Source organism: Mustela nigripes, chromosome 17 (genome assembly GCF_022355385.1).
Source record: "Mustela nigripes isolate SB6536 chromosome 17, MUSNIG.SB6536, whole genome shotgun sequence".
NCBI lineage: Eukaryota > Metazoa > Chordata > Mammalia > Carnivora > Mustelidae > Mustela > Mustela nigripes.
This window is the reverse complement of record NC_081573.1, coordinates 10,895,652-10,906,148: the sequence shown is the minus strand read 5'-3', so window position 1 is coordinate 10,906,148 and position 10,497 is coordinate 10,895,652. Positions and strand designations below refer to the sequence as shown.

The following is a 10,497-nucleotide window of genomic DNA, read 5'->3' as shown; positions in this document are numbered from 1 at the left end:
TCATCAGAGAGGTAAATGGGGGTGGGGGGGAGTGTCCTGAGAGCTTTGGGCAGCACAAACCACTGGTGTTTCAGGAGAAAGACCCATCTGAATCACTGACCCAGGATTCACTGAATGGTCTGATTTTCAAAGAGGGCTGGGCTGGTGAGGGCTGGAATCATGATACAAGATCAAGACACTGAAATGACAGGACAGGAATCTGTGATCAGGAAGGGGAGTTTTGGAGCTGACTCCCCTAAGAATGTTTCTGTGCAAAGCTGAGGGGGAACAGAATGGCATGGGGCCAGTAATCATCATGGTTTTTCAAGGGCAGCAGGCAAAAGCCGCCACCAATGCCTACACAGGCACAGACTGGGGTGGCATGGTTGACTCATGGGCAGAGTCACCAGAGGTGACCAACAAAGGCAGGGAAGGGGAAAGGTGGAAAAGCATGTGAGTAGATATCAAGTTGTGAAAATTTTAGGAGTGCAAAATATGGGTCAGCTTCCTCTGTTTGTGAACTGGAAGGTGTGTGGGAGAGGACGGGCTCCTTCATGTTAGTGGGGTTGGTTGTATCTGTCTAGTTTCTGCTTTCCTTGTAGGGGCATGGATAGTATTAGTGGGATTGAAAATGGACACAGAGGGTGGCTCAGTGGGTTAGGCCACTGCCTTTGGCTCAGGTCATGATCTCAGGGTGCTGGGATCGAGTCCCACATTGGGCTCTCTGCTCAGCGGGGAACCTGCTTCCCCCCCCCCACCCTCTGCCTGCCTCTCTGCTTACTTGGGATCTCTCTCTGTCAAATAAATAAATAAAATCTTAAAAAAAAAAAAAAAGAAAATGGACACAGAGAGAGCTGCTGTTGGGTGAATGCTCCTGCATTCTTCCTTCAGAGTCTGTGACAGAATAGACTGAAAAAGTAGGGTAAATAAAATAAAATAAGCTAAAAGATGATAAAGAAGATGGGGCAAGACACAGTCATGGCGGAATGTGTCTTTCTTGTTATTGACTCGTTACCACGATGGTTTTAGATGTAGCAGGAGGGGACTGTTACATGTTATTACGGAGAAAAGGGTTTCTTTCTAAACATACATGTGAATGTCTTCAAATTTTACCCCTTTTGAGCTAGGCAGGCTCTACAAATCCATGCTCACCTCCAACGTCGTCCAGCAATTTGGCATTCACGAAACTCTCCTGAGGTCTAATTGAGACCCATGTTTGTCTTTTCAATATTACCAAAGAAATCCCTTCACATAGGTAAAAATGGGCTTGGGGGGAGTCAGGTCGAATACCTTTTCCCTCCTGGAGCTCAGCTTCAAGCAATCACCTCTGTCCATTGTGCTGAATATTCAGTGCCTCTCAACCAGTTCATTCATGGACAAAAATTAAGGAATTAAGGGATTACAATTAATCTTCTAAAGGACACAGGCATGCTATCACTTGTGGTTGGGAACTTTTTAATTTCTTTTAAAAGATTTAATTTATTTGACAGAGAGAGATCACAAGTAGGCAGAGAGGCAGGCAGAGAGAGAGGGGGAAGCAGGCTCCCTGCCAAGCAGAGAGCCCGATTCGGGGCTCAATCCCAGGTCCCTGAGATCATGATCTGAGCTGAAGGCAGACACTTAACCCACTGAGCCACCCAGGTGCCCCAGGAACTTTAAAAAAAATTTTTATTTTTATTTATTTGAGAGAAAGAGAGAGCACATGTGAGCAGGGGGAGGGGCAGAAGGAGAGGGGAAGCAGATTTCTCACTGAGCACAGAGCCTAACTTGGGGCTCAGGTGCACAACCCTAAAATCATGACCTGAGCTGAAACCGAGAGATGCCCAACCGACTGAGTTACACCGGTGCCCCATGGGGTTGGGAACGTGGGTTAGGATTAAGACCCCACTCCCTTTCCTGCTCATAACCCAAAGATCAGTGTTTCAACACCTCCAGGTTTTCCATTCCTGTGTCCACCACTTCATCCAAACCCCAAGCCCCGGAAAGAACCCTGACTTCTTCCCACATCCTCATAGCACACTGCCCAGCCATGCAGTTGTGGGAGAGACACTCCACTGCTTCACTGGTAAACTGAGGAATCATATCACATGCGGCAAAGAGGTAGCCCCAATCAGACCCTCGGGCATGCTTTCAGTGCATCAGCTTCTGTTTTTTTTTTTTTTTTTTTTTTTTTCCATCTGGTTTGGTTCCTCTGCAGTGTTTTTAAAGAATTGCAGGCTGAGTCACTGATGTGTAGAATTCAGAAATTTCACATAAAGATCTGGTTCTCTGGCTTCTCTCAGGATGTTGGTCTGTAAACACTGGGTCCAAGTCTCTAGCTGGCAGCCACCAGCCAGGGCCGAAGAGCAGCTTTTGACAGAGCGTGTTCTTTCTGGCTCACCACAGACCTCACCAATCCCTAGTGTGTACCCCCAGTTCCTTCACTGGCTTCTGCAACCTCTTTGGTCCCCGTTATGCCATTTGGAACTCCCTGCCCTAGAAGCCCACTGATGCTCAAGATTAAAAGAGGAATCTGAGACTTTCCCTTGGGCTCTGTGACGGGAAGGGGGCATGTGCAGGGGGTTTAACTGGCTCCCCACCCCAGGATTCAGCACTTCCCAGTGCCTCAGTGTCCTGGCATCTCTCACTCCCCAGGCTGCTCCGTTATTCCGAACAAGAAAGGGACATGGAAAGAGAACTTCAGAGTCAGATGTGCCTGGGGTTGAATTCCAGCTTTGCCACTTCTAAGTAGCTGTCGACTTCCTCATCTTTAGAGATGATTTTTTAAAAAATAATAAAAATAGTACCTTCAGGGAGTTGTTGAAGTATCGAGACTGCGTATAAAGCAGACTGGGAAGTGACCCATTGCGGAAAGGTGCTTTCATCAGATATTATAATCCTACTTCTAGTAATCGTCGATACTAACTGGGTTCCAAGTGATGTGCGAAAAACATGGTGCACCTGACCTCAGGGAATCCCCGATAACCCTGTGGGGTAGCAATGACCCCCACTGAACCAAAGACAAACACAGGCTCAGAGAGGTTGAGTAACTTCCCCAAGATTGCACAGAGAGTAAATAACTAGAACCAAACCCAGGCATTTGCATTCTGGCACCTATCTGCCTAACCACCATGCAGCCATGCCCCGAAGTACTACTGATCTTCCCCTTTGCAGGACTGGCCAAGAGGGAATATGGTTGGATCCAAGGTCACCCGTGAGGCCGTGAAAGACACTTTGTTCTTTTCCCAGAAGGGATTCACCCTCACTTGCATGTTATCTACGCTGAGCATCGCCTGCTTTCATCCTCTTCCCCTCCTCCACCTGTTCTCCACAGGACAGCCCAAACGTTGTATTTAAAATACAAATGGGATAATGCAGTGCATGCCCCAAACCTTCCAGGGGCTTCCCAGCATGCTGAAAATATAACTAACCTCTCACTTCCGCCCAGACGTTCATGACTCCTCTTTCCCTCCCTCCTCCATCCAGCAGCACCGGCTCCTCCCAGCACCAGGCCCGCTCTGCCCCATGGCCTCACAACTGGCTGTTCCCTCTCCTGTCCGGTCTTCCCCAGGCCTCACCCAAGCCCTTCTTCGGACCTTCCTGACTCTCCAGTCTCCACTGTCTGCCCCCAAACTTGTCCGGGACCATTAGTGTCTGCTCGGCTGGACAGGGACCCATTCTGGTTCACTGCTCTTTCCAAGGGCCACTCCATACCGGCCTGGCCACAGCGGGTGTTCCTTAAAGATTCCTGAGCAAAGGAGGGTTACTTACAGGAGGGGTTGCCCTGAGGGGCCATACCTCTTCCCACATCCAAACTGTTGGCCATGGGACTCTAGGACGAAATCAGCTGGACATAGGGGCTTTCTCCCACCCTGGGATGTGGGCCCGCTTTGTAGCTTGCTCGCTAAGAAAACATGGCAGAAGGAAGCGGTGCTGGCCTCGAGCCTGCGCCCCACACAGTCCTGCCCAACTCTGCTCTGCGGGCTCACTCTCGGAACCCTGGCATTGCCGTGCGGTAAGGCCCAGGCCCGTCTGGGAACGGGCCCCTCGTCCTGCGTTGGTTTTGCTTACAGAGAGCTCACTGCCATTCCTGCTGTCCCCGGGAGCCGTGAGGGTTTGAAGTGGGGGGTGAGGAAGATGAGGGAGTAGCCTCGGGGTGTGACCTGGCACTCCTGTGGTTCCCCTCCTCACAAGCAAGTACAGACTTGGGGTTCACCCCGATGGCTGACTCCCTTTAACTGGGGACAAGGGAGGGGCGAGGAGGCAGCAGCCAGGGGGAGCCCTGGGAGAAACCGACTCACCCCTGCTGGGTTCCCCACAGAGCTGCTGTGCCAGGACCCCAAGAGATGAATGAAGCAGGAAGGAAACCCGCATGTGGCTGCCCAGAGCCTCTGGCCACCAGCAAGTTCCCACAGGGACCGCAATAGGCCACAGCCTCACTCCTTGTCGCTAAAGAAGGAAGCAGGGAAGTCGAGGCCCAGCCTCCAGAAGCACAACCCAGACCTCCTGGTCAGTGGTGCTGGTGGATGGAGACAGGACTGCAGAGGGGGCTTGTCACGGGGGACTCTGAGGTCACCGGCCTCATCACAGTGGCACGGGTTTTACCCGCTTGCTTCTTCACACATGCGGAGTCGGTGACCGCCATTCCCTCCCTGCCTCCCCATTATTGCTGGTCTGTGCAGAGCCGTTTTGTTTAGCTCAACAGTGGCCGCCAGCAGAAGGCTGGACCTCGCTGGGAAGAGGAGTGCGAGGACCAGCGGCCAGTGGGAGTGTGGCCGCTGCGCCCACACTGGCTAATGACCCGCAGGACAGTGAACCCTAACTCCTGGGGCTGTCCCGTCCATCAGAGTAACCAAAACTAGTCACACGATCCAGCTCTGGGCACGGTAACCTTAAACTTGGTGAGAGGGCTGTGGCCCAAACGCAGCTTCATTTACAAGATGACCCTCAGACACGACTCTAATACCCTGCATGATTTCTAAGGAGGCTCTATTGGATGTTCTTATTTCTGAGTTCGGGGCGTCTCCCGGGCAGTATCGGTGCAACCCCCCCTTCCCTACTCTCTGGATGGACATTTAGGTCACCCCGACCCGCTGCCACACAAGCAACACGGAGACAGACACCCGTGGCCCCCGTGAGTCTGGGGGTGGGCGGGAGGGGCCGCTGGGGGGGTTCTGTCAGCAACACTCCGCACCCCCACCAGCTGGCACCAAGCTTCCTACTGGCCTGGGGAGGTCCTTCTACAGTCTCTGAGGGGGACTTGGCCCTTCATGGCAGTAGATGCTGGCCGGCAGGGTGTGCCCCCTGGTGGACGAGTGCCTAAGTGCTGATGCCCGCATCTCCCCAGCTGTGTCTGGGCTCCACCACCCGAGCCAAGAGAAGGGCCCGACTGAGGGACAGCAGCAGTCCACACTGACGGAGGCAGCGTGCGTCAAGAGGCTTCCTCAGGGAAATCAGGCTCCGGGGAGCTTGTTGGAAGGGACGGAACCTCCCCAGCCAAAGCCGGGCTCACGTGGGTGGCAGAGGCAGGTAGCCCCAAGTGAGGCAGGAGCCCGAGTCCCGTGATCCCTGCATGATGCACCCGCGCTGGGCCAGCCCGTGCTTCCGTTTCCCCCAACTGTGTGCTGGGTACAGCCTCGCTGCACTATGGCAATAAACCAGACGGAGGATTTCTGCACCTGACCAAGGGCCTGACCCACAGCTAGGAGCGCCTAGTACTGTTGTCACGGAACCCCATCCTCAGATAACCCCCCACCCCAGCCCCCCGAGGTCCTGCAGCTGCAGCAGACACGGCTTCTCAAGCCAGTTTCCTCTGCCGGCTGGTGGGCACAGGACACGGCGTTGTGACCAGCCCTCTCTTGGGCTCAGGCCAGTGTGTGGGGCCTCACGCAGGGCAAGCCGGGAGTCTGGGTTCCCTGCCCCACAGCACCTCCGATCCGCCCTTCCCACCTGTCACACAGCGGGTGTTGTGACCTCAGGGCTGCTCCAGGGCACCCTGGCAGATACATGCCATCCCAGCCTCCCTCAGGGTCTGGGCACTGTCCTGCCTCATGGCTGCTGGAAGGGGGAGCCAGCCTCCAGCTGCAGATGCCGGACAGTCTAGCTCGTGCCCTCCCAGACTCCCTTGCGGCCAGGGCCTGGACTGTGGCCGGGGTCTTACGGGTCAGGTACAGCAGCACCTTCCTAAAGACAAAACAGCTGGGCTTGAACTCCAGGATTGTGCTTAACAGAGCACAAGGCGGGTGGGGGTCGCAGGAGCTGATGAGGCAGGCCCGGGTCCGCACTCCACAGTAAGCCACTCCCGGGAACCCCCCCCCCCCGCAAGGTCCCGGACCGGTGGCCCCCAACTTCATGCCCCATCCTCAGTGAATACTGGATCCCTCTCTTGACAAAATCGGTTTCCCAAGACTTACTGATCTGGTATTTGGGTGTCCCCCATGAATGGGTGCCTCCCCCAAGGAAGACTCTGGCAATGAACGTATGAACCACTGCTGTTTACAGATGTGGACACCGAAACCCACAGTGGGTATGAAAGCTGAGCAGCCAGGAAGCCACAGGCCGAGATTAGAACCCAAGAGGGTCTGTCGCCAAGCCAGTTCTGGCTCTAAGGACGGCAGTGGAGACACCTGCTCCTGGGCCCCCAGGGAGCTGGATGAAACCCATCTCTGAGAGGCTCCTCTCCAGGCTCAAGGATGAGGAACTGATGCCCAAGGTCCCCCCAGAACACGGGCTTTGGAGGTGAGGCCCACCTTCACAGAACCCGGGACTGCCTGGGCACCTCTCATCAGTAACTTTATTACTCTCCAAATGGTGAACTGTGGTCTCCGCGATGCTTCCCTGGAGCGGGCATCGCTGTCCATCACGCACCCTCCCAGCCGCAGAGAGGGGCGAGCCCAAGGAGCCCACGAGCAGAGCCCAGTCCATCCTGTCAGAACCATCACCCCTTCCCCCTCCCACCCTCGCCCCGTGGGGAGGGGTCTCCTTCCTCCAGCCTCCTCTAGATCAGGGGCCCGCGCTCCTCTCTTGGGCTCAGGCCAGCCTCGCTGGGCACCCACACGGCAGGTGGAGAGGACGGGGAGGGGGGCGGAGGGGCTCGCGGGCGCACCTGCACGGAGTGGGACAGCCTGGCAGGCCGTGACAACCCGATAGGGCCATGTGGCCCGGGACAGGAGTAGAGGAAACAGGTTCCGACTGGAGCCGGCGCAGGAGCAGGGGGCTGCAGGCCGGGAGGGGCTGGGCGGCAGGCGCGGCGGCTGCTACCCCAGTGGCCAGGCCGGGAAGGGGCCCCCGCCGCCGGGGCCCGCCGCTGCGCCCGCGCTGCCTGCCGCGCGGCCGTGGATGCGCTGGTGGCGCAGCACGTGCTCGCGGCGCCCGAAACCCTTGCCGCACTGCCAGCAGGCGAACGGCCGCGCCCCCGAGTGTGTCTTGCGGTGGCGCACCAGGTGCTCGCGCCAGTAGAAGGTCTTGCCGCACTCGCAGCAGGCGTGCGGCTTCTCGCGCGCAGGCAGTGGGCGCAGGGCCGGCCCGGGGCCGCCGGGGTGCGTTCCGCGGTGGCGCCGCAGGTGCTCCTTGCGCCGAAAGGCCTTGCCGCACTCGGGGCAGGCGTGCGGTTTCTCGGCCGAGTGGCTCTGCCGGTGGCGCAGCAGGTGCGCGGGTTTCAGGGCGACCTTGCCGCACTCGGGGCAGGAGGTGGTGCCCGGGGCGGCCGCCGCCGCCGCCAGGAAGGGGGGCAGGCCGGGCGCAGGCGGCGCCGCGGGGGCTGGTGGAGGGCTGCCCGGCTCCTGCTTGTAGGGGCGCGTGGCCTGGGCGTCCCCCGTCGCCAGCATCTCCACCCCGGGGGCCGCATCTCCTGCCGGACAAAGGCAGAGTGAGGGCGGGGTGGTGCAGGGCACAGGGGGCGGGGGCAGGCCGGGGGGGGGGGGGGGGGGGGTCGGGCCTGTACCAGGAAGGGCCCTGCCCGGGCAAAGCTTAATGCCAGGAAACCATGGGGGCCGGGGTAGGGCTGATGGGTCGCGGGGACCCCGCACAGTGCAGTCAGTGCCCAACAAACGGAGGCGCCGTGCGGGCACGGCTGAGCGGGAGGAGAGGGAATGCGGATGCAGATGAGCCGCGTGTCCGGGAGCGTCAGTGGGTGGATGGTGCAGGAGCTGGCGAGGGGGAGGGGCGGGGGGGGGGCGGGGCGGGCAGACAGATGGACAGTGGGTCGCCAGGGTGGCTCAGTCCTTTAAGCATCCGCCTTCCCCTTGGGTCATGACCTCATATCCTAGGACTGAGCCCCCCTTTGGGGGCGGGGTCCCTGCTCCGCCCCCCCCCCCCCCCCCCCCCCCCCCCTTTCACTAAAACCTTTTTAAAAAAGATTCCTGGGGCACCTGGATGGCTCAGTCACCAGGTGTCTGCCTTCAGCTCAGGTCATGATTCCTAGGGTCATGAGATCCAGCTCTGCATCAGGCTCCCTGCTCAGTGGGGAGTCTGCTTCTCCCTCTCCCACTCCCCTCTTTCCCTATCTCTGTCAAATAAATAAAATCTTTCTAAAAAAAATTTTTTTTTAAGTTCCTGGTTTAAAGTAACAGATGGAGGGGCGCCTGGGTGGCTCAGTGGGTTAAGCCTCTGCCTTCGGCTCAGGTCATGATCCCAGGGTCCTGGGATGGAGCCCTGCATTGGGCTCTCGGCTCAGCAGGGAGCCTGCTTCCTCCTCTCTCTCTGCCTGCCTTTCTGCCTACTCTGCCTGTCAAATTAAAAAAAAAAAAATCTTGAGAAATAAAGTAACAGATGGACAATGGAGAGAGGGAGGGATGGACAGCAGGTGGGGGGGTGGGGGTGGATGGAGGAGAGGGGACAGTAGGGAGACAGAGGCGTGAAAGAGCAGGCAGGCTGGCCACACGATGTGTGATGTGTGGCGTGAGTAGGGATCTGGGGAAACGGATGGGCGGATAAGTCGGGGGACAGGTGAACCTCACATTTCCTTTCTCCAGGTTTTTAAACTGCCCTATGGAGTTCTGGGGGGATAAGCTCCAGCTCATGATCCAATTTACAAGAATGACCCCAGTGCAACTGCGAAGTATGAAGCTCCTGCTCCCATCCACACGCTTCCTCCACACCAGCCACCAGCTCCTACGCCCGGTGTCCTGGCCGTCTTTCCCGGGTGCAGAAAAACCTCCCGTCAGGGGCAGAGGCCACCGTCCCTACCCTGGCTCTGGCCCTGACTTGCTATGTGGCCTCAGGCAAGCTGCTTGAGCTCCTTGGACCTTGGGTTTCCAGTCTGCTGGGCGTCGGCTCCCAGAGGGCAGCGTGTACCCAGCAGGCCAGCCAGAGGTGGGGTCGGCTTGGTGCACTGCAATGTGCTTAAAAATGTGAAAAATGTGTGAAAATCAGGCATGTCATAAAAACCCAAACTGTGGACTTTTCTTGAGGACTAGTCTGCTGATATACTGGGTGAGAGTCCCAGGTGGCAACACAGGTAGCAAGAGAGCTGGCAGAACGGTGCCCGGCACACACGCCCAGCTGGGACGCATGGTTAGGCACCGGCTATACCGTCAGGCACACGCTATCGCCGTGCCCTCTGTGAGGGCGTGTCTGACCCATTTCCAGCCCCGGTGCCCAGCTCAGGGCCTGGCACATGGCAGGGTCACCAGGAATGTTCACTGAGAAAATGAATGATGAGGAGGGGGACCCCCTCAGGGTGGGGGAGGGGTGAGCTACTCACCTAAGGGCATCATCCCAACATCATCCTTTCCAGTGCTCACTCCAGAGCCTTCTGTCACATCCTGAGGTGCCCTCACTGCTGGTCCCTGGAATGAGAGATACCACACTCAGAAATGAGAAACCACAGTGACAGGCTCTACTTTTTCTCCCCTGCAAACCCCACTACGTTGTCATCAAGCCCTACCACGTGCTCTGGGAGAAGCTGGCCACCAGGCCTCTGGCTGGTTACCAGGTGAGGGACCATCTGGGGACCAGATCCCCCAAGCCCCCAGCTAACCCCCTCATGAGTCCCTGAGTCAGATCTGCCCCAAATTCCTGACCCACAGAAACTGTGAGACAACAAGCATTCGTTGTGAAAAGCCTCTAAGTCTGGGGTGACTTGCAAAGGACAACTGACACAGCAGCTTTAAATCCTACCTTAGCTTCACAATTCCTGCCCTCTGGATAAAGTGCAAACCAAACTCCTTGACAAAATACACAAGAAAAACACATAAGCTATCTCTAACTCAGGAAAAAAATAAAGCTCAGGAATGGAACTTTTCCCTGATCAAATGGTAGATCACTTCTGAGCAGACAGTGTCAGTCAGGAACATGAAAGGTTACTGAAAATGTTTTAGACTATTCTATGTTTCAGACATATTTTATGTTCATATTCTTCACACTATTGTCATTGTTCTTAAGCCCTTGTCCCCAAAGAACAGATCAGAATCTTGGTGCCAACAAAGGAGAGCTGACTCCTGAGTTCCACACACCCAACTTCCTTCTCATATTTACTTCTTTTAAATGCAACGCTTAGGGACGCCTGGGTGGCTCAGTTGGTTAAGCAGCTGCCTTCGG

General features: G+C 56.7%; 1 protein-coding gene across 2 annotated transcripts in view; it reads right to left on the bottom strand.

The window, feature by feature from the left end:
- Positions 1–6,733: 6,733 nt before the first annotated feature.
- Positions 6,734–10,497, bottom strand: part of ZNF444 (zinc finger protein 444) — a 12,410-nt gene continuing 8,646 nt past the window's right edge. For both annotated transcript variants that reach the window (XM_059383205.1, XM_059383207.1), the window contains exons 3-4: positions 9,662–9,746; positions 6,734–7,807 (exon numbers count right to left, since the gene is read on the bottom strand). In XM_059383205.1, the coding sequence (XP_059239188.1) occupies positions 7,215–7,807; positions 9,662–9,746 (678 nt within the window). In that variant the 3' untranslated portion in view covers positions 6,734–7,214. The remainder of the gene's footprint in view (positions 7,808–9,661; positions 9,747–10,497) is intronic.